We start from the raw sequence: 24,823 nt of genomic DNA, 5'->3' as shown, positions 1-24,823 counted from the left end.
GTGTCCTTGCACATGAATCACTGTAAATGAACGTGCACGTACAAGAAGTTATTGTCAAGGTACTTGATATGTTGGCCTTTACTACAGGAGGATTGGAGTACAAGCATAGAGAATTCCTCCTGCAATTATGTCAGGCCCTGGTGAGAGCACTCAGAATATTCTGTGCCAAACTAAGGAAAGGTATGCTTGCGATATATTGAGGGCAATGAAGGTTCATCAGATTGATTCCTGGGATGGATAGATTCTCCTTTGAGGAGTGATTAAGCAGACTGAGCCTCTTGTTCAATATGAGAAGTGACCTAAATGAAAAGTTCAGAATTCTTACAAGGCTTCAAATGTTAGATGCAGAGATAATGTTTCCTCTGACTGTGGTGCCTCAGACCAGGCACAAGGTAGGGGGTCAGGGATTCAGTACAGATACATGAAGACATTTCTTAACCCAGAGGGTAATGAATCTTTGGAATTTTCTCCCAAGAGGGTTGTGGAGCTCAGTCAAAACAAAGTATATTCAAGACAATTTTGTAGATGTTAAGGGATATGAGGTTGTTGCAGGGAAGTGGTGCTGAGATAAAAGATCAGCCATAATTATTTTGAGTGGCAGAAAAGGCACAAGGGGCTGAATAGCCTTTCTTGCTTCTATTTCCTATACTCGTATGTTCATCTGCAATCAGAAACAATCCTTCATGAAGTATTATAGGTGTCATTTCAGTAAAATTGTACACTCCCAAAGATGAGGTTTAGTTTTGACAAGAAATAATTAAATCAGAAAAGATACTTTAGCAAAATCACTGTAAAATATTTTAAAAATGCAACAAAAACCAAAGTATAAAATGCAGCTGTGGTAAATTCTATTAAAAGGTGTACCTATTATTCTGTATTGATGTAAATAGTAATTTAGTACAATACAGAATCCACCCCAAATAGTATTATTACTGAAAGATGCAGATACGTATACTTATTTATTTATACCATGCTTGTACTATAACAGCTTACCCAAATCAGTTGTTCATATGAAGTCTTAAGTCAGTTTAGCAAATGTTTTCTTTCCAACAAAGCTTATCCAGTAAATGCCTGTTCATGCAAAATCTGTTCAAGTATATGCCCTTTAATGTAGAAAAAAGAAAAGCAAATCACAAGGATATCATCTATTTTGCTTGAAGGAGGTCAGCAATGGGAGAGAGCTGAGTAATAAGTCAGATATTATTGACTGGAAGGAATGTGTAAAATACCACACTGTTTGGTCTTTGGTGTCATATGTACATTGTTCCCTGCTGTTATTGGCAATCTTCCTTTGTATTCTGACACCAAACATTTCCCTGGTGGCTGTTGTCACAGAAAAAAGAGAATTATCAATATTGCAGTTAAACTCAACTTTCAAAGATGATAGCAACTCATTGGAGGGCTCAGATTTAATGAATTTTCTTTGATTTTTGGTGAGATTTTAAACATCAAACAATAAATTGGCCTGGGTGCAGTAAAATATTTAGATCTATTGACTGTAGCTGTGAGATGGAGACAGCAAAAAAAATCACTTGTGGTTTGAGATTTTCCTTTTATCAGCCTGAATTTCTGTAAAAAGGCTAAAGAAAGATTTTTCAGAAGTATTTTAATATTTAATTATACATTTACTATAGAACTAGAGATGAGTACACCCTTGCTGAACACATTCATTTTTGTGATAATTGTTACCAGCTAAAATTTTGTATGCACATAGGTCCAATTGTCTCCTAGGGGATGTGCTCTCCTTCATCCAGTATGCCTTGTGCCCAGCCCAGAGCATGAAAATTTAGCTCACTCAAGACCCAGTTTTTCCATAAAAATTGCATCACAGTGTTTCTATCTGGTAGGTATTTGCTAGGCCAAGATATTGTTTGTACTTGTGCAATGTAACAGGGGAAATGTGAAATCCCAACTTCTCAAGCCAAAGGCCTGGAATAAAAAGAAAGCTCAATAAAAGAGAAAGGAAAACCTATTATTTTGTATTATTTTTTCACAAAATAAATTAGTTTTTATACAAGAAATGCCTTTAGTTTTCAAAATTGGATTCGAGAGTTACACTCTTAAGCAATGTTCAGCTCTTCTTAGATCATTGGTTTTCTCTTCCCCCCACCCCACCTGGCCTCACAGCCTGGGTTTTGCTTCAGGAGATTATGTACCATTGAAATGATCAATATGTTGTTACTGGCAATACATTTCATAAAGGCAAAAAATAACATTTAAAAGGGGCCAATAGCAAATATGTAGTACTCTAGCATCAAACCAAATGCTTATATTATCTGCCTGGGTTAGAAAAATAAAATGCCATGACAAAAACCTATCTGCATGGCTCTTACGGATATGAGCCTCAAAATTAGTTTCTTAAGTGTAAGGCATACCAGTTTTGGAAGTGGAAAGGTCACATTCTGAGAGATCACTTGATAAGGAAGAAAATACTTCCTTTCCTCTGAAAGGAAGTACTTTCTAACGTAGCCTCCTTTATTATTATAGTCAAAAATTGCTCTACAAAACATCCTGCAAGCCATGTCTAGCTTTTGGTGCCAGTCTTTTAAACTATCTTCCTCAAAGGACAGTGGAAACAAAGTCTTTCAATATTTTTAAGGTGGAAATAGATAAATACGTAATAAGCAAGGGGGTGAAAGGCAGTGACTAATCAGAGACAGCTTTCATGGCTTTGTCTAGGGCAGTTCTTGTCTGACCAATTTGATTGAAATCTTTGAAGAGGTAATAAAGTGCATCAGTGAGGGCAGGACAGTTGATGTGATTTATAGGGATTATTGTCCAACATGGGTGACTGGTTCAAAGGATTAGGGTCTATGGGATCTAAGGCAAGTTGGCAAACTGTACCCAAAATTGGCTTGGCAGTAGGACATAGAGCACAATGGTTGAGGGTTGTTTTAGCAAATGCATGCCTATGACCACCAATATTCCACAAGGATCGGTGCTGGGACCCTTGTTGTTTGTAATATATGGGAATGACTTAGATGTTGATTTGGGAGGCAAGTAAGTTCACATGAAGATTGAAGCGCAAGATGACATGAAGATTGGCAGAGTTGTTGATAGTGTGGAAGGTAGTCTTGGTCTTGGAAATATAAATGTTTTGGTGAAATGGGCTGAAAAATGGAAGATGGAATTTAATTCAGACAAATGTGAGGTGATGCATTTTGGGAGCACTCATGAGGCTCCCATGCACCATGAACGGTAAGGTCCTAGGGAGTGCTGAGGAAGAGAGTGCCCTCAGAGTACAAGTCCATAGATCCTTGAAAATGGCAAAGCAGGTAGACCACATGTTTAGGAAGGCATATGGGATACAGGCAACCCCTGTGTTATGGCCATTCAGGTAATGGAAATTTGCCCTTACAGAGTTCACAAGTCACTATCCAAAAATTTGAGGTATGGAATAAAATTCACTCTAATGGAAATTTTGTGAAAAAAAATAAATAAATAAAGACTTTTTTTTTCAACTCACGATTGTTGACACATGTACACATGACAGCGCATTGGGCTACGAAAAATCGCAATAAGAACCATTTTCTAGGAACGCAAACCACTCCCCTGTAACAGGGAGATTGCCTGTACTGGCCTTCGTTAGTTGGGGCACTGAATACAGAAGTAGGGAGGTTAGGCTCCAACTTTATTAGCCTTGGTCAGACCTCAGCTGGAGAACTGCATAGTGTTCTGGTCACTAATATATAGGAAGGATGTGATAGCGCTGGAGAAGGTGCAAAGGTGATTCACCAGGATGTTACCTGGGATGAAATATTTCAGTTGGAGGAGAGACTGGAGAAGCTAGGTCTGTATTTCCTGGAGCAGAGGAAGTTAAAAGAGATTCTGAGTGAGGTATATAAAATTATGTGGGCATAGGTAGGGTAGATTGCAGAAAACTCTTCCCCATATCATACATAGATAAAACTAGAGGGTAAGGGGTAAGAGATTCAGAGGGGATATGAGGGGGACCTTCTTCACCCAGAGAGTGGTGAGTACCTGGAATGCACTGCCTGAGAGAGTGGTTGAAGCTGGGTTGCTCACAGCATTTAAGTAGTTTCTAGATGCACACTTGAATTGCTTGGCATAGAGGGCTATGGACCAAGTGCTGAGTGAAAGGGTTAATACAGAACGGTGCGCACTGGTCAGCGATGGATATTTTGGGCCAAATGGAATGCTTCCATGCTGTACGGTTCTATGAAAGGTTACTGCTGGTAGATATGAATGCAGAGTTAAGGTTACAATCAAATCAACCATGTGGCAGAGCAGGTTTGTGGAACCAAGTGGCTAATTCATATCTTTGTAACCTGCTCCTAATTCAAATGTTTGTAGGTTCAATTTGACTGAGAATCTGGATTAGTCAAAGTGAAACAGGCATCCTCTGTATCAGAAAAGAGGCAAGATATTGTAATCTAGAGTGGAAGTAGTAGTATAGCTTCCATGAAAAAATGTAACTTCTTCACTGACTGAAGCAAAGAGGACATAAAAAGACCGTTGTATGCAAAGATCTGGCAAAAATCTTTTGGGTATCAAGTGGGAAAATGTGAAATTGAACATTTTAGTGGGAAAAATTAAAAAAGCCAATTATTGAAATTGGGAAAGATTGCAGAGCTCTGGGATGCAGAGGGGTATGGATGTCCTGGTGCATGATTTGCAAAAGGTTGATTTATAAATACAGCAAATAATTGGGAAAGCAAATATTTATTGTTTTGAGAATTGACTACAAATGTAGGGAGGTTGTACTTCAATTAAACAGGGCACTGGTGAGACCACATTGGGAATACTGTGTATAACAATTGGTCTCTTTATTTAAGAAGGATGCTAATGCTTTGAAAGCAATTTTAGACTAAGACCTGGAATGGACAATTTGTCTTATGAGGAAACGAGCTAGACTTGTATCCACTGGAGTCTAAGGTGAGTGGTAACTTGTTGAAACATAAGGTCCTGAGCGGTCTTGACAGTTCTGAGGGGTCTTGAGGGTGTCCTGATGCATGATTCACAAAAGTCAAGTATAGAGTATAGCAAGTGATTAGGAAAACTAATAGAATATCGTTGCTCACTGTTCGAGGATTTGGAAGCTCAAAAACATTCAAGATGGCATTGAGAACCTCAAGTCCATTACTTGGGAGCACAGAGAAGCCCAAATGGCAGAAGGAGTACACCATGTTCCAAACTATCCACCTGTCCACTGCAGCAAACACCACCGGCCTAACCTGTATCATTAGCCTCAATAGTCACCTCAGAACCCACAAGAACTGGAGTGGAAGATAAATAGAAGCAAGACAGGACTTCTCAGTCCTGTAGAATGATTGTCCCTTGTGGGAAATCCGAAATCTTTCTCACATGCTGGACAACCACATGTGTGATTGGAAAGAGCTCAAAATTGGATTTTGGATCTTGAGTAATCACTGTTATCACTGGAATGAATTTGTAAGACTGAATGTTATGGGCAGCATGTTCCAGAAAACAGTCACCTCACTGCTTAAGCTGAACAGAGACTAGCCAGATCTGGAAGACTAAGCAAGGGGTACATCACTCTCTCAAACCCATATTCACTCTGACACTAGAGAAAGCAATGATTCCTCTTAGGAATGCAGTCAGAATGAAGTCTGTAGGACCATGGTGCATGGTCATCTCAGGACTACAGGAAAAATACAGTGCCAGGGCATTTGATAGTTAGGGGAGGTAAGGGGTATACTCAGACATTTTTTATGGCCACAAACATGCTTCTCAGCATCTGTGGAGGAAAAGGATGGTCAGTGTTTCGAGTCAAATTTAGAGGGAAGGTAGCCAGTATAAAGATGTGAGTGGGAGGGGTGAGACAGGAGCTGGTAGGAAATAAATGGAATCAGGTGAGGTGGGGGATGATGGGCAGATGAAGTCAAGTGTGGGGAAGGGAGAGGGCAGTTTAGAGACAGAGGCTGGTGGGTGATGTGCAAACAGATAAGGGCAAAAATAGGAGGAAAACAGGTTAGGCCAGAAGAACGGCACCTCATATTCCACTTGAGTAAGCAACAACCCAATAGTATGAATATTGAATTTTCCAATTTCAGGTAACCCACTCCCCATGTGTTCCTTTCCCACTCCTACCAATCCACCACCTCTCTCCCTTTATTCACCTTTTCCATTTCCCCACCATTGGTTACCAAGATTTGTTACCCTCACCCACCTGGTTCTATCTGCCCATCATCCACACACCTATCCACCTAGGTTTCGTCTCCCTTGGTCTAACCTTTCCTATCCCCTTCCCCTTCTAATTCCACCCCCATCATCCCTCCCTTATCTGGTTCCATTTACCACCTTCCAGCCTCTTTCTCTATCTTCCCTCTCCCCATCCCCTCCTGGCTCCATCTGGCCTTCACCCCTTCCTGAACAATACTGAACACTACATCTTATAGAGTTCACAGGCAGAGTAGCGATAGTGTAACTGTAGCAAGAGCAGTAGGAATATTGGTTAAGATGGGATGAACATTGGAGTGATCAACAAATGAGAATGTTTGGGTTGAATTGAGGGGAAAAGTGGGCAGTCACATTGATGGGAAACTAATACAGATGGCCCAAAAGTCAAAGGTAGAAAGAAGAGTAACTGTTTGGCAAATTTCAGAGAAATGCAAATGCAGTGATAAATGAAGGTTTTCAACAAACCTAGCAATAACAGGGACTGTACCAGAGGAGAGAACATATAGAAGGAGCAGAATCCCTGAAATGCATTCAAGGGACTGCTTGTAATTAGTGTGGAGCAAGTAGAGCCAGAGAGGTGGCAGCACTAGACTTAGTTTTAGGGAATTAACCGCAACAACTGGAAAAGATGGCAGTGTGAGTGTAAACTGGGGCTGGTAATCAGAGCAATACTCAAAAAGTGCTGGAGGAACTCAGCAGGTCAGGCAGCATCCACGGAGGGAAATAAACAGTCAACATTTTGGGCCGAGACCCTTCATCAGGACTGAATTCAGTTAGAAATAGCATTGTAAAAGAAAAGAGTAAACACAGACTGAAGGTGAATATTCTAAATTGGGACAAGACCAGTTTTATTGATATGATTTGAGAAGTGAATTAGATACAGCCGCTTGAAGGTACATCAGTCATGATGTCTGTACAACCATGATGCCAAATTAAACTAAACCTATGATTACACATGATCCATATGCCTCCATGACATTCCAGGCACCTACAACTCACTATAAAAAACGTAACCCTGCACATTCCTTTAAACTTTTCCCCCTCACGTTAAGGCTATATCCTTTAGTATTTGACATTTCTACCCTGCCTCTCAATTTTATAAAACTCTATCAGGTCTCTTCATCAGCTTCTGACACTCCAGAGAAAACAATTCAAGTTTGTCCAACCTCTCCTTGTAGGTAATACTTTCTAATCCAGTCAACCACAAATGGCAGGGCACGTAGTGCTACGGTCTCACAGACCCTGGAACCCACGTTCACTCCTGGTTGTCTGTGTGGAGTTTTGCACTTTTTCTCTGTGACTGTGTGAGTTTTCTCTGTGGTTTACTTCCACATCTCAAAGATGTGTTGGTAAGTTAATTAGCTGCTGTAAATTACCTCAACTGTGAGTGGGTGGCTGGAGCATCAGGAGGGAATTAATGGCACGATGAGAGAGAATGTAGGGAGATGAGGTGGAATTGGGAATGGGAAAGCTGGCATAGACTCGATGGGCTAAATAGCCTCCTGTTTGATAAGGAAATATAATATAAATATAAAACTATGATATGAGAAAACATTGCTGTCAGTACGATGTTACATATAGGCCGGACTGGTAAAGGTGGGATTAGTAAACCAGATGGTTGAGATTACTTTTTAAATATTGGTTTATCAGCTGAATTAAATTTCATGACTGCTGTGTAGGAGTTGAACTTGGGTCTCTGGTAGTCCAGGCCTCTGGATTAGAAGTTTGGTAATTTAACCACTGCACCACCACACCACACACATTTAGAGGATCAAGCATCTTTAAAAATGAATGAATCTCCAGGGCAAAACAAAATGTATCCCTCTGAAAAAAAAGCAAAGGAAGAAATAACACAAACTCTGCCTATCATTTACTAATGCTCTTAGGCTACAGACCTGGTCAGAACTGGAAGGTTGCTAATGTGGTACTCTTTTTATGAAGGGAGAAGGCAACAGACTGAGTAACTACAGATCCATCCGTCTGATAGCAGTGGTGGGTAAATTGTTGGAAAAAATTCTGAGGGACCTTATAAATCACCTCAGGTTATCTAAGGATTGCCAGCATGAGTTTGTTAAGAGAGCATCATATCTAATTAACATTTTAATTTTTTGAGGGTAGCTTATTTGCTATCGCCAATACTGTCTCCTCAAATTCCTCCAAGTCCATTGGCAGGATAAGCAGAAGAATATAATCATGCTTCCCAAACCAAAGACCTCAGAACCTAAGATCTAATTACATCATTCAGCCAGTTCTGATGGGTGAGCCATGTCATTTACTTGCCTGGCACCTTACTCCTGAAACAGATTCTCTACACTGAGTTCAGTCATACCAGAAGGACAGATGAAATGGTATTCTCAAAGTCTCTTTGAAAAAATGTGACAACAAATCATGAGAATCCTGGCCCAAGACCAATCAAAACAGAGAAGGAATATCCACAAAGCCACTGAGAATCTTGGGTTCTTTCATTCGGAGCTTGCGGAAGCATAGTGTAAACAGCAGAGGAGTACATCACCTCCCAAACTACCCACCTGCCTGCTTCATCAAGTTCCCCCTACCTCACCTGTGGCAGAGTCTGTGAGTTCCACACTGGTTTCATCAGTCACCTGAGAACCCACATAACTGGAATAGATGCAAAACCACCTTTGATCACAAGCATCTGCCTAAGGAGAGGAAATATTTGATGCAGAGTACATAGATTTTAACAAAGTATTTAACAAATCCTACATGACAGACTGACCAATAAAGTAAAAGCCAATGGGAACCAAGAAAGTGGAATTAGAAACCAACATGATAGGAAAAAGCAAAGTATGGAAATATTAGTGACGAGTCCACTGTCGGGTTTTGCAGAGCTCAGTATTCAGTCCCCTTTTGTGATAAATGTAAATAATTTGGACCTCAACATGGGGCCTACACTTTATAAGTTTGCCAATGATACCAAAGCTGGCAGTGTGACTGATAGTGAGGAAGTTGAAGAATGGGAAGATATCAGGGACTGGTTAGGTGGTCTCAAAACTGGCAAATAGAGTTCTATCCAGAGAAGTGAGGGGGAATAAATCTAGTGAGGACAAATGAGACAAGGGAACACATCATTAGTGAAAGGATATTAAGAAGAGGGATCTTAGAGTACACATACACAGATTCCTGAGGGTAACAGAACAGGTAGGAAAGGTGGTTAGGAAGGTATACAGGATATTCGTCTTTCTTTGTCAAGGGATGGAATATACAAGCAAGGAGGTGAAACTGGAACTGTAAAACAATTAAGTGGGGTCATAGCTAGAGTATTGTGTACAGTTCTGATCACCACATTGCAGGAAGGATGTGATAGTACTGGAGAGGGTGTAGAGGGATTGACAGGTTTGTTGAAAACTAGTTAGCAAGAGAAACTGTTCAGTCTGAGGCTATTTTCTTCAAAACAAAATAGACTGAAGGGATCTTTAATTGAGGTGTGTAAAATCAAAGGGAACAGACAGGGTAAAAAAGAGAAAAGCAAAAAAATTATTTTAGCACAAACTAGAGGCATGAATTTATTAACTGGTGGAAGGATTGGAGGGGACTTGAAAAAATATTATTTAATTTAACAGGCAGAGAGGATCTTGAACTCACTGCCAGAAAAGATATTGGAGGCAGAAATCCTCATCACAGTTAAAATGTAGCTGAATGAGCACTTGAAGAGCCATAACCCACAAAGTCATGGACCAAGAGCTGAGAAGTGGAATTTTCCTAAAGTACATTTACAGCCAACTTGGACATATGAGCCAAAATGTTTCCTTCCATGCCATTTTTTTTATGATTGAAATACGTGAAGTGCTACTCAAGTTGGATAAAGTGGGGTAGTGGCTCTGTTGGTGGACTAATATTGCAGAGGCTTGGCTAATAATCCAAAGAACAAAGCTGAGAAAAGTCATTTTGTTCAGTCAGGAATCAAAACCTGTTGTACTATTGTTTGTATTAATCTGTATGTGTAACAACAATAGCAGTGAGAAAGCTAACATTGAAAATTAAAACTTGAGGCTATTCATCAGAATGCAATTTCTCTTTCTGGCTCTTGAGATTTCACTGGTTTATCACAGCTAATGTACCTTTAAAGTCTTACTAAAATATTAATTTCCAAGTTATTGGGCAATGAATGCTAGCCTTGCTAGTGCCACCTACATTCAACGGACTCAGGGCACTTAACCCAAAATGCAATAAAATCACCTCTATTCAAATTGGACTAGTTTAATCCAGTTTAGACATCTTTTTTTTATGGTTCACAGCTGCACTTCAGACTTCTGTCCCACTACATTAGGCAACAGTCAGGGTATGTGGAGTGGCCTGGAAGGAGAGCCAAGTCCAACTATGCACACTTTCTCTCATTTGAAGAAAATCAAATGCTTGTTCAACAAGTTGGACAACGCTTTGGCAAATGCTGTCTCTGTATATGTAATTGGGAGGTACTTGTGATTAAAAAGTACAAACCTTAGATGTGCCTTTTATTTGTAATTATTTACTCAATTGCTTGATTTATGTATTTATTTCTAGACATTTCATTATTACATAGAACAGTACAGCACAGGAACACAACCTTTGGCCCACGATGTCGGTGCCGAACACAATGCCAAATTAAACTAAATCTCTTATGCCTGCACATGATTCATATCCCTCCATTCCCTGCATATTCATGTGTCTTTCTAAAAGCCTCCTAAACACCGCTTTCATATCTGCTTGAACAACTACCCCGGCAGCCTGTTCCAGACACCTACCACTCTGTGTAAAAAACTTGCCTTGCACAGCTCCTTTGAACTTTCCCCCCTCATGTTAAATGCATTTCCTTATTAAAGAAATCAAAATAACTAGGTGTAATATGAATCAATAATATGATTTGAGCACATCTTTTTTATTGCTGCCTAACCCGCTGAGTTCCTCCAGCAGTTTGTTTTTTGCTCCAGATTACAGCATCTACAATCTCCTGTGTCTCTATTTTATTGTTATTCCCTATATGGAAGGCATTTTATCTTCAACTATACCATTAACCATTGTACTATTAATAGCTGAGAACCAAATGATAATTAGACTTTGAACAAATAATTATGTGCTAAGATTTTTATGGCTATTTTAAAATTGGAATAAAGGGAGAAATTACTAACATGTCAGAATATTCCTAAATACTCATTTTCATAATTTTCACAGATCAAGGAAAAGATTTGATCCCTTTTGTGTTAACTTATAGAAAATCCAGAGTATTTGGGGCAAATATTTTATTTGTATATTTTTGTTACAATGCAAATTGTAACTAATTTGCCTTGTTGCATCAGTGTAATATTTAGACTAAAAATATTTCAGAAAGCAGGGAACATCAGTGAAATAGATTCTTAATATTCACGGACTTAAAATCAGCAGTTGGACAGAGAAATTAATTACGGCTGCAATCTGGTCAAGCAGTATATCAAATATCAGCCTGACAAGGTTCATGTAATGCTTTAGAAATGATTGTTCCTATTTACTGCACACTATTGCCCACTTTCATGTCCAGAGTGAGTTTCAATCTTTTTATGTAAATGTCTCATTGTCCCTGTTTACTTTGGTAAATCTTAATGATGCGAATGAGAAATGCAGGACAGGCCAGGCTGCCCAAATCCACTCAAATTTTATTCTATCAGGTCACTGACTTGGATTCTGTATTTAGAAATGTTTGAAACATGATCAATAAGCAGCAAGAAACAATTTTATACCGCTTCAAGATACTGAAGGGAAGTTGTGCAGAATAAAGTAGTAATAGGTTTTACTGCCTGTCCACCAAATATGCCATACATTGTGAATTTGTTGACTTAATTTATGTTCATCCAGAATTCCTGATATTCTAACACAACATTTATATTTATATAAATCTGAATTGCTAATCAAGCAGCTTTTTTTGTCTGGCAGATTGCTTAGGCGCCATTGAATTTCATATGCATAGTTTACTTTGTGCATTTTTACAAATTATGAGGTTTTGATATTTGTAATATATAATGACGTTCACTTTCTCAAAAAATTGCTATGTAATTTTGATCAACTTCTCTGAAGCATAGAACTATTTCAATTTATCACAGTTTTTCTGCTTTGCTATGTATTTTTGTCAAGATTTAACAATAAAATTAATACCCACATATCTGTGCAGTAAGATGGTAATTCTTTTGAAAGCATCTTATTAGCTTGAATGTACTTAAAGCTTTTAGTGTAGAAGAAAAGCATTTTTTAAGAAGTGAAGCATTAAAAATTTTCATGAAGAGCTCCTGATGAATGTTGTTTATATTTATGTTGAATTATAGACACTAGAATTAACTTTGATGTGAGGTAAAGCCAAGTATTGAAATAACTGTGAATATTAACAGATCACTAATTCATGCCAACTTATTTATTGGCCACAAGGTAAGCTTCTCATTGATGATTTCTCACTTGTATTTTAGAAATAACTCCAATTTCTGTAAAATATATGCATTGAAAGAAAAATATATTCTTCAGTCACTCTTCCCAAAATAAATAATTTCCATCTCTGCATTGGTACATTTCCATTCATGTTGGATAGATTCTCAGCTGCAATGATATTTTTCAGTGTTTTACTTAAATCAATCTGCATTTACATTTTATTAGATCCTTTTATTTTCAAACTTAGCCAAAGTTTTTTTCAGTCTGCCCCTCTGTGTTGAAGTAGGAAAGGAAGAAAATTTACTATTTCAATAGGTTTGTAATTGTCTCTTTGCAAAATCCTGCTAATCTTAAAGAATCAAGCACCTACTGCATTGTGAAAGTATTTGTCAAAGAAAAAAATAGTGTCTTTTACCACAGGGTGGCAGTATGATACTAACAGCTTGCTTATTTAATCCTACATGATCAAACACAGTTACTGCATGTGTAGAACTTGTGCTTGTCTTTAATGTTTTACTGTGCAAGAATTTTAAATGCAAGGACATGGCCTAGAGACTGCTTAAACATAGTGCTTTGTAATGCTTGTAGACTTGGTTATAAGAATTTAACTGCTCAAAGGTTTAAGGAAAGTATTCTAGTGACTTGAGAAAGACTCTTGGCAACTTTAACAAAAATTCAATCAAATAATGCTATACTATCTTTTTAAAATTCTCAGTGGCTGTTCTGAATTACTGATTTATTTGCAACAAAAAAAAATCAATTAGTCTTAAATTTATTCATGGATTTCAGTCCTACCGATCAATGCAAGTCCACTCAGTGGACTCGAGGGGACCCAGTTCATCCTAGTTAATGTGTCTGAAGGGGAATTGCCATTGATGCTGTTTTCTCTTTCTCAGGTCAGAGATCAGATCTCACTGTCATGGTCTGTGACAGCAAGAAACGACTTTACCCTGCAGCTCCCTAAACTGCAACTGGAGACCTTGGTAGCGAAGGGGCCAAAGGATGGGATGGAGGTTACATCATTGCAGGTTAGGATCTGATACAATACGTAGAGTTAATCTCAAACTTGGGAGCTGATTGTTTATTATGGCTTAGTGATTCACTGATTGATTTCATTTGCTGTCAGTTAAAGCTCCCTTAATGTCAGTTTTCTTTGCATAATGCCTTGAAACAAAGGCTGGTGAAGTTCCCCAGATTGAAGTAGCTGACATAAACTGACCCTGATTTGCCCTATTCTGCATGGTAATTTAAGCAAAGCAGTTACTGGAAATGCTGTGATGAATATGAAAATACCACTGTTAGCAAGCTGTGATACAATATCTCAGAATACAGAAAAAGGAGCAGGAGCTTATATGTAAATGTGTCTTTACATAGTGTGTGCCACACTATTTTACTATGCAGGGTGTGGCACACGATTTTACTGTTATTGTATAGTATTGTACATAGTCTGTGTTCCCCAACACTATTTTATTCCACGTACATAGTGCATGTCATGCTATGTTGAAAGAAAGAATATAATGCATTGTTATTCTTGTACGGCACATTTAAATAAATAATGAACAGGTTATTTACCATGGAGACTTCTGGTGAATCTAGGTTTATGGATTATGAGTGTGAGCATAAAGAGTGAAAAAGTCATAAGCACAGAAACAGAACCATAGATCCACTATATCTACGCTGATTACCATCAATTACCATTTGACATTAATCCCATTTACCAGAACTTGACCCATAGCCTTCTATTCCTTGGCATTCAAGTGCTCGTCTGCTTCCAGGGAGTGCATTCCAGGTTCCAAACATCCTCTAGTTATAGAGTCATTGAGCAATAAAGCACGGATACAGGCCCTTCAGCCCAATGAGTCCATGCTGTCTGCGATGCCCACCCACCTAGTCCCAGTTTCCTGCATTCGGCCCATATCCCTGTAAGCCCCACCCCTCCATGTACCTATCCAAGTGCTTCTTAAATGATGCTATTGCACCTGCCTCAACCACTTCCTCTGGCAGCTCGTTCCATATCCTGAACACCCTCTTTGTGAAAAAGTTGCCCTCAGGTCCCTTTTAAATATTTGCCCTCTCACCCTGAATCTATGCCCCCTGGCTTTGGACTCCCCTACACTGGGGAAAAGACTGTTACTGTCCACCTTATCTATGCCTCTCATAATTTTAAACATTTCTATAAGGTCGCCCTTCATTCTCCTATATTCCAAGGAATAAAGCCCTAGCCTGGCCAACCTCTCCCTATGAGTCAACCCCTCCAGTCCGGGTAATCTCCTCGTAAATCTTTTCTGCACTCTTTCCAGTTTAACCCCGTATTTCCTATAACACGGTGACCAAAACTACACAGAGCCTACCTCAGGGCCAATTTTGAATCCTCTCAATTAGCTCTCCCTGGATTCCATGGGACCTAACCTTCCAGACCAGACAACCATGTGGGACCTTGTTGAAGGCCTTGCTAAAATCCAAAGAGACAACATCCAGTGCTCTACCCTCATTTATCTTTCTGATATACCTCTTCAAAAGACTCTTAGGTTCATCAGTCATGACTTTCCACGCACAAAGCCATGCTGAAGCTAACTCCTCCTAATCAGACTCTCTCTATCCAAATGCTGATAGATACTGTCCCTCAGAATTCCTTCCATTAACTTTCCCACCACTGATGTTAGGCTGACCATCTTGTAGTTCCCTGGCTTGACCTCGCTACCCTTCCTAAACAACGGAACAACATTAGTCACCTTACAGCCTTCAGAAACTTCACTAGCAGCTAACGATGAATCAAATATCTCTGCAAGGGCCTCCGCAATTTCTTCTCTGGCCTCCCACAAAGCCCAAGGATGCACTCAGTCAGGCCCTGGGGACTTATCCACCTTAATGTGCTGTAAGGCTGCAGATACCTTCTCTCTGGTAATATGGATTTCCTCCAAAACATCTCCACCAGTTTCCCTTATCTCTTGAGCAACCATGATTTTCTCCTCAATAAACACCGTGGAGAAATATTCATTAAAATCTGAGGCTCGGGACACAGGCAGACCTACTCTTTCCCTAGACACCGTTTTACCCTTTGTATAGCTATAGAACCTCTTGGGATTTTCCTTAACCTTACCTATGCTCTATGAGTCTATGACCTGCCAGATCCATCTCACACCCTCTATTTGCCCTCCTGATTTCCCTCTTAAGAGTATTCTTAATCTTTTTATAGTCATCAAGGGATTCAAGTTGAAGAAGTTCACCTTCAGATCCCCTCTAAACCTCTCCACCCTTACTCTAAACCTATCTCCTCTGGTCTTTGAGACCTCTGTTTCCTTCTATTTACCCTGTCTATGTCCCTCATTATTTTTTTTACCTCAGTGTGGTCTTCTCTCAGTCTCATCCACTGAAGGAAAACAAATCCAGCTTCTCTAGTCTCTCTTCATAACTGAAACATTCCATCTCAGGCAACATCCAGGTTGATCTCCTCTATAGCCTCTCCCGTGCAATCACATCCTTCTTAAAGTGTGATGGTGAGAAATGCAAACAAGTCACATGGAATTCATGGTAAATTGGATCCAAACTTGGCTTGCTCATAAAGGCAGAGGGTAGTTGTAGAGTTTTTCTGATTTGAGGTCTGTGACCAGTGGCATTCCGTAAGGATCAATGCTGGGACCTCTTTTGTTTGTAATATACAGGATATTAATGATTTGAATGAAAATGTACATGGTCTGGATTAGTAAGTTTCCAGATGACACAAAAATTGGGTGGGTTGTGGAAAGCAAGGAAGGTTGTCAAAGGATATAACAAAGTATAGATTTAATCCCCACAAGTGATGCATGTTGGGAGATCAAAAGCAAGAGGAAAGTATACATAAATGGCAGGACCCTTAGGAACATAGGTGTACAGGGGGATCTTGGGATAGATGTCCATAGGTCCCTGCAGGAGACATTTGGACAGGTTCATCAACAGGAAAGGTTGGGAGGGATATGGAACAAATGCAGGCAAATGGGACTAGTTAGAGCATGGAACAGTACAGCACAGGAATGGGCCCTTCAGCCCATGATGCCGTGCTGAACTAACTAAACTAGTAATCCAATGCATAACTAAACTAATTCCTTCTGCCTCCACAATACCCATATCCATCCATTCCTTGCACATTCATGTGCCTATCTAAGAGCATCTTCAATGCCTCTATCGTACTTGCCTCCATTATCACCCGTGGCAGCACTTCCAGGAACCCACCACTCTCTGTGTAAAAATGTGCCCCATACGTCTCCTTTGAAGTTACCCCCCTCTAACCTTAAATGCATCCTCTATAGTATTAGCCATTTCAATCCTGGGAAAGATACCAGCTGTCTACACTATCTGTGCCTCTCATTATCTTATAAACTTATATCAGGTCTCCCTTCAGCCCCTGCTGCTCCAGAGAAAACAACCAAAGTTTGTCCAACCTCTCCTTATAGCACATGCCCTGTAATTCAGGCAGCCTCCTGGTAAACCTCTTCCACAAATTTCCAATAATGGGGCAACCAGAGCTTCCACAAATTTCCAATAATGGGGCAACCAGAACTGAATGCAAACATTGGTGGTGTTATTGTGGAAGATTGCCAAAGGATACAACAGGATATAGATAAGTTGCAAATATAGATGGAGAAATGGCAGATGGAATTTAATCCGGCCAAATATGAGGTGTTGCACTTTGCGGCCTAACCAGAGTTTTATAAAACTGCGACATAACTTCCTGACTCAATGCCTCGACTAATAAAAGCAAGCATGCCATATGCTTTCTTTACCACCTGTACAGCCACTTTCAGGGAGTTGTGGACTTGGACCCCAAGATCCCTTTGTACATCAACACTTTTAAGGTTCCTGCCATTAAACCTCTTCTGCACCCTCTCCAAAGCTTCCACAAATTTCCAATAATGGGGCAACCAGAACTGAATGCAAACATTGGTGGTGGTGTTGTGGAAGATTGCCAAAGGATACAACAGGATATAGATAAGTTGCAGATATAGATGGAGAAATGGCAGATGGAATTTAATCCGGCCAAGTATGAGGTGTTGCACTTTGCGGCCTAACCAGAGTTTTATAAAGCTGCGACATAACTTCCTGACTCAATGCCTCGACTAATAAAAGCAAGCATGCCATATGCTTTCTTTACCACCTGTACAGCCACTTTAAGGGAGTTGTGGACTTGGACCCCAAGATCCCTCTGTACATCAACACTTTTAAGGTTCCTGCCATTAACAGTGTACTGTCCCTTTACATTTGATCTCCCAAAGTGCAACACCTCATACTTGGTCGGATTAATAACCTGGAGTATATCCCAACAGGCCCTGGGGACTTATCCACCTTAATGTTCATTAAGAGACCCAACACTACCTCTTCCTTTATCTCAAAATGCCCTAGCGTATTAGCACACTCCACACTGATCCTTGCACACATTCTCCACCTCCAAGCATATGTTCCCTCCTTTATCCTTGAGGGGTCCTACCTTCTCCCTATTTATCCTCTTGCCCTTAATGTATGTGTAGAAAACCTTGGGATTCTCTTTAATCCTACTTGCCAAGGACTTTTTATGGCCCCTCCTAGCTCTCCTAAAACCCTTCTTGAGTTCTTTTCTAGCTTCTTTATAATGCTTAAGTTATCTGTTTGGTTTTAGCTTCCTAAATCTTACATACGCTTCCTTTTCCTTCTTGACTAAATTCACCATCTTTCTCATTATCCAAGGATCCCTTATCCTTGTCCTTCCTTCTTACTGGAACATTCCTGTCCTGTGCTCTGTGCAGTTGGTCTTTAAGCACCCTCTGCATGTGGACTTGCCCAAAAGCAGCTGTTCCCAATTACTCTTGTAATTTTCCCTGCTCCAATTTAATACTCTCCCGCAAGGTCCATTCTTATCCTTATCTATAGCTATCTTAAAACTTAAGGAGTTGTGGTCACTGTTCCGTAACTGTTTTCCCACACCAGGTCCCGTTACCCAACACCAGGTCCAGTATGGCCCCTCCTCTCGACTATCTACATTCTGATTTAAGAAACCCTCCTGGATGCACCTAACAAATTCTACCCTTTCTAAACCTCTTGCACTAAGGAAGTCCCAGTCTATATTGGGGAAATTGAAGTCACTCGTGACAACAAACTTATTTTTTTACACACTTTTCCCTAGTCTGCCTGCATATCAGTTCCTCAAAGTCCTGATGGCTATTGAGGGGTCTGTAGTATAATCCCAACAGAATGATTGTATCTTTTTTTATTTTTGAGTTCCATCCATATAGACTCAGTTGATGAGCCTTCCATTACATCCCCTCTGAGTGCAGCTATGATATTGTCCCTGATTAATAGTGCAACTTCCCATGTCCCCTTTTATCTCCCTTTCTATCTTCTAAACCTGAGGGGGGCCAATATCCTTGCAGCCAGGTTTGCTAGGGTGGTTCGGGAGGGTTTAAAATAGTTTGCGAGGGGGATGGGAACCAGAGGAGTAGGTCAGAGGAAGAAGGGGATGGGGAAAAGACAGATCTAACAGGTAGAGAGGCTTTGAGGAAGGAGAAGCAGAGCACGGGCTATAAAAGTAGTAAGGCGAATGGGCTAAAGTGCATTTACTTAAATGCAAGAAGCATCAGGAATAAGGGAGATGAACTGAGAGCTTGGATAAGTACATGAGACTACGATATTGTGGCTATCACAGAGACATGGCTGACATCAGGGCAGGAATGGATGTTGAATATTCCTGGTTTTCCGTTTAAAAGGGATAGGGAGGGGTAGAAGAGGAGGAGGGGTGGCGATACTGGTCAGGGACACTATTACAGCTGCAGAAAGGGTAGATAATGTAGAAGGATCCTCTCTGGAGTCAATTTGGTGGAAGTTAGGAACAAGAAAGGAGCAGTTACTCTACTGGGAGTATTCTATAGGCCCCCCGGTAGCAGTAGGGATACTGAGGAGCAGATTGGGAGGCAGGTTTTGGAAAGATGCAAAAATAACAGGGTTATTATAGTGGGAGATTTCAACTTCCCAAATATTGATTGGCACCTGCTTAGTGCCAAAGGTTTAGACAGGGCAGAGTTTGTTAAGTGTGTCCAGGACGGATTCCTGTCACAGTATGTTGACAGGCCGACTAGAGGGTATGCCATATTAGATCTAGTTTTAGGTAATGAATCGGGTCAGGTGACAGATCTATCGGTGGGTGAGCATTTAGGGGACAGCGACCACTGCTCCATAACCTTTAGAATTGTCATGGACGGGGATAGGAGCAAAGAGGAAGGGAAGATATTTAATTGGGGAAAGGCAAATTATGAGGCTATAAGGCGAGAACTTGAGAGTGTAAATTGGGATGACATTTTTGAAGAGAAATGTACTATGGAGATGTGGTCGATATTCAGGGATCTCTTGCAGGATGTTAGGGATAAATTTGTCCTGGTGAGGCAGAGAAGGAATGGCAGGGTGAAGGAACCATGGGTGACAAGAGAGGTGGAAAAACTAGTTAGGAAGAAGAAGGCAGCATAAATAAGGTGTAAGCAGCAAGGATCAGATAGGTCTTGTGAGGAATATAGAGTAGCAAGGAGGGAACTTAAGAAGGGGCTGAGGAGAGTGAGAAGGGGACATGAAAAGGCTTTGGCGAGTAGGGTTAAGGAGAATCCCAAGGCATTTTACTCGTACGTGAAGAGCAGAAGGATGGCTAGAGTAAAGGTAGGTCCGATTAAAGAAGCTGTGCCTGGAATCTGTGGAAGTGGGTGAGGTTCTCAATGAACACTTCTCTTCAGTATTCACCAAGGAGAGGGGTCTTGATGACGCTGAGGACAGTGTTGGCAAGGGTAATGTTCTAGAATATGTAGATATCAGGAGAGAGGATGTGTTGGAGCTGTTAGAAAACCTTAGGACAGATAAGTCCCCGGGGCCCGACAGAATATTCCCCAGGCTGCTTCCTGAGGCGAGGGAGGAGATTGCTGAACCATTGGCTAGGATCTTTGAGTCCTCATTGTCAACGGGGATGGTACCGAAGGATTGGAGGGTGGCGAATAGAACCATAGAACACTACAACACAGAAGACAGGCCATTCGGCTATTCTAGTCTGTGCTGAAACAGTATTCCGCTTGTCCCATTTACCTGCACCCAGTCCATAACCCTCCAGACCTCTCCTGTCCATGTATCTATCCAATTTATTCTTAAAACTCAAGTGAGCCCACATTTACTACATCAGATGGCAGCCCGTTCCATACTCCCACCACTCTTTGAGTGAAGAACTTCCCCCTAATGTTCCCCTAAACTTTTCACCTTTCACCCTAAAGCCATGTCCTCTCGTACTTATCTCTCCTAATCTAAGTGGAAAGAGCCTACTCGCATTAACTCTGTCTATACCCCTCATAATTTTGTAAACCTCTATCAAATCTCCCCTCATTCTTCTGCGCTCCTAGGAATAAAGTCCTAACCTGTTCAGTCTTTCCCTGTAACTCAACTCCTGAAGACCCGGCAACATTCTAGTAAATCTCCTCTGCACTCTTTCAATCTTACAAATATCCTTCCTATTAGTTAGGTGACCAGAACTGCACACAATACTCCAAATTTGGCCTCACCAACGTCTTATACAACCTCACCATAACATCCCAACTCCTATACTCAATACTTTGATTTAAGAATGCCAGGATGCCAACTGCCTTCGTTACAACCCTGTCTACCTGCGATGCCACTCTCAGGGAATTATGTTTCTGAACTCCCAGATCCCTTTGTTCTTCTGCACTCTTCAGTGCCCTACCATTTACTGTGTATGCCCTACTTTGATTTGTCCTTCCAAAATGCAACACCTCACACTTGTCTGCATTAAATTCCATCTGCCGTTTTCTGGCCCATTCTTCCAGTTGGTTCAGATCCCTCTGCAAGCTTTGAAAGCCTTCCTCGCTGTGCACTACACCTCCAATCTTAGTATCCTGAGCAAACTTGCTGATCCAATGTTGAATGTTGTCCTGTTATTCAAAAAAGGTAGTAGGCATAGTCCAGGGAATTACAGACCAGTGAGCCTTACGTCTGTGGTGAGTAAGCTGCTAGAAAGGATTCTAAGAGATAGGATCTATGATCATTTGGAGAATCATGGACTGATTAGGGACAGCCAGCATGGATTTGTGAAGGGAAGATCCTGCCTCACTAGCCTGATAGGGTTCTTTGAGGAGGTGACCAGGAAGATTGATGAAGGTAGTGCAGTAGATGTGGTCTACATGGATTTTATTAAGGAGTTTGATAAGGTTCCACATGGTAGGCTTCTTCAGAAGGTCAGAGGCCAAGGGATCCAGGGAGGCTTGGCCGTGTGGATCCTGAATTGGCTTGCCTGTAGAAAGCAGAGGGTTGTGGTGGAGGGAGTGCATTCGGATTGGAGGGCTGTGACTAGTGGTGTCCCGCAGGGATCGGTTCTGGGACCTCTACTTATTGTGATATTTATTAATGACTTAGATGAGGGGGTGGAAGGGTGGGTTAGCAAGTTTGCAGATGACACAAAGATTGGTGGTGTTGTGGATAGTGTGGAGGGCTGTCGAAGCTTACAGAGGGATATTGATAGGATGCAGAGCTGGGCTGACAAGTGGCAGATGGAGTTCAATCTGGAGAAGTGTGAGGTGGTACACTTTGGAAGGACAAACACCAAGGCAGAGTACAAGGTAAATGGCAGGATTCTGGGCAGTGTAGAGGAGCAGAGGGATCTGGGGGTTCATATCCACGGATCACTGAAAGTTGCCATACAGGTGGATAGGGTAGTTAAGAAAGCTTATGGGCTGTTAGCTTTCATAAGTCATGGGATCGAGTTTAAGAGCCGCGAAATAATGATGCAGCTTTACAAAACTCTGGTTAGACCACACTTGGAGTACTGTGTCCAGTTCTGGTCGCCTCATTATAGGAAGGATGTGGAGGCTTTGGAAAGAGTGCAGAGGAGATTTACCAGGATGCTGCCTGGATTAGAGAGTATGGATTATGAGGAGAGACTAAAGGATCTAGGACTTTACTCATTGGAGAGAAGGAGGATGAGGGGAGACATGATAGAGGTATACAAAATATTAAGAGGAATAGATAGAGTGGACATTCAGCGCCTCTTTCCCAGGGCACCAATGCTCAGTACGGTAATTTAGGGGGGAAGTTCAAGGGAGACATCAGAGAGAGGTTTTTCACCTAGAGAGTGGTTGGTGCATGTAATGTGCTACCTGGGGTGGTGGTGGAGGCTGATACGTTGGTCAAGTTCAAGAGATTGTTGGATAATCATATGGAGGAATTTAAGATAGAGGGATATGTAGGAGGAAGTGGTAGATAGTCTTAGGAGTGGTTTGAAGGTCGGCACAACTTGGTGGGCCAAAGGGCCTGTATTGTGCTGTATTGTTCTATGGTTCTAAAACGTAAAAACCCTGGAACATTAACCATCCAGTCTTGTCCTTCTCTCAACCAAGAGATATCTTTATTAGTCACAGGTACATAGAAATGCATCTTTGCTTAGCGTGTTCTGGGGGCAACCCGCAAGTGTCACCACGCTTCCAGTGCCAAATTAGCATGCCCACAGCTTCCTAACCTGTACGTCTTTGGATTGTTGGAGGAAACCGGAGGAAACTCACACAGACACGGGGAGAATGTAACAAGGTCCTTACAGACAGTGGCTGGAATTGAAGCCAGGTCGCTGGCGCTGTAATAGCATTACACTAACCGCTATACTGCCATGCTTGTCAAGTCTCTGTAATGGCCAAAACATCATAGTTCCATGCTCTATGTTCATCATCATTACCTTTAATACACCTAGCATTAAAATAAACACACCAACCCATCCATCCCTTCGTGTCTATTAACGTGTTAACCTGTTCTTCCTTACAGACTTACTGGTCATGACATCGACCTTCCTCTCAATCCCTCCACTTTGTGATATGGTGCTCTGCTTCCCATCCCCCTGCCAAACTAGTTTAAGTTAGATTCTTTCTTGTGTACATGGAATTGCTTCTTGTGAACAGGATTCTAGCATCTTGTGCCCAGGAGGTTTGCTTCTGGTGTATACAGTCATTGCTTCTTGTGTACATGGTTTTCTTTCTTGTGCACTGCTGGATTTGCTTTCTGTGGTACACGAGGACTGCTTCTTGTGTTGAGGGAGTCTGTTTCTTATGTCCAGAGAAATTATCTCTCCTGCATGGTGTGATTGTTTCTTGGGTACAGGTAGTTTGCATCCTGTGTACAGGGAGTTTGCTTCTTTTTTTCTGTGGCTTTTCTTCTTAAGAATGAGTGGCTTGCTTCCAGTGGTACCCGGTGATTGTTTCTTTGTGCAGTAGGTCTTCTTCTATACACGAGAATTGCTTCTTGTGTAGAGGATGTCTGTGTCTTGTGTACAGAGGGATTGCTTCTTGTGTTTTGGGTGATTGTGTCCTGTGTCTAGGGTGCTTTGCATGTTGTGTTCATGTGGATAGCTGCTTGTATGCAGGGGTTTGCTTCTTGTGCACATGAAGTTTGCTTATTGTGTACATGGGGTTTCCTTCTTAACGAAACTCGATCCAACTGGATTGGAGGGTTTAAGTTATATGGAGAGATTGGATAGGCTGGGTCTGTTTTCCTTGGAGCAAAGGAAATTGAGAGGTGACATGATAGAGGATTATAAAATTATGAGAGGCATAGACAGGGTAGATAGCCAGAGTCTGTTTCCCATGGTAAGGGTTTCGAAAACCAGAGGTTTAGGTGAGGGGAGGAGGTTTAAAGGGGATCTGAGGGGTAAATTTTTCAGACAAAGAATAGTTGGTCTGGAGAATGAGCTGCCAGTGGAGGTGGTGGAGGCAGGAACAGTAACAACATTTAAGAGACATCTGGACATGCACTTAAATAAGCGAGGCATAGAGGGATATAGAATTAATGCAGGCAAGTGGAATTAGTATAGATGGTTGGCATTGACGCAGTGGGATGAAGGGCCTGTTTGTGTGCTGCACAACCCCACGACTGACTCATGGCAGGTTTGCACCTCATGTGCAGCAGGATTACAGTTTGTGTACAAGAAGACTACTACTCGTGTACAGGCATTTTGTTTCTTATGTACAGCGGGTTTTGCTTCTTTGTGCAGGGTGCTTGATTCCTATTTCTTGGATACAGCAAGTATGCTTCTTTTGTTCATGAAGAATGCTCCTTTTTATCAGGAATCTGATACTTACGTAAAGAGGAATACTTCATGCAATTGGTGATTGTTTCTACAGGAGGTCAGCTTCTTCTGTACACAAGGATTGCTGCTTACATAGAGGAAATGTATGCCTTGTGTACAGAGGGATTGCTTCTTCTGTACAGGGGTTTAGTATCTTGTACACAGGGAGTTTGCATCTTG

The 24,823-nt window shown here is 41.1% G+C and overlaps 1 protein-coding gene across 4 annotated transcripts in view; it reads left to right on the top strand.

Moving 5' to 3' along the window:
• LOC127572676 (coiled-coil domain-containing protein 171-like) overlaps positions 1–24,823 on the top strand; it is a 497,458-nt gene that overhangs the window by 407,567 nt on the left and 65,068 nt on the right. For all 4 annotated transcript variants that reach the window (XM_052020188.1, XM_052020186.1, XM_052020185.1 and 1 more), the window contains one exon: positions 13,446–13,577. In XM_052020188.1, the coding sequence (XP_051876148.1) occupies positions 13,446–13,577 (132 nt within the window). The remainder of the gene's footprint in view (positions 1–13,445; positions 13,578–24,823) is intronic.

This window comes from Pristis pectinata, chromosome 7 (assembly GCF_009764475.1).
Source record: "Pristis pectinata isolate sPriPec2 chromosome 7, sPriPec2.1.pri, whole genome shotgun sequence".
NCBI classification, from domain to species: domain Eukaryota; kingdom Metazoa; phylum Chordata; class Chondrichthyes; order Rhinopristiformes; family Pristidae; genus Pristis; species Pristis pectinata.
Note: the sequence above shows the minus strand (reverse complement) of the source record. Positions and strands in the feature narration are given on the sequence as shown.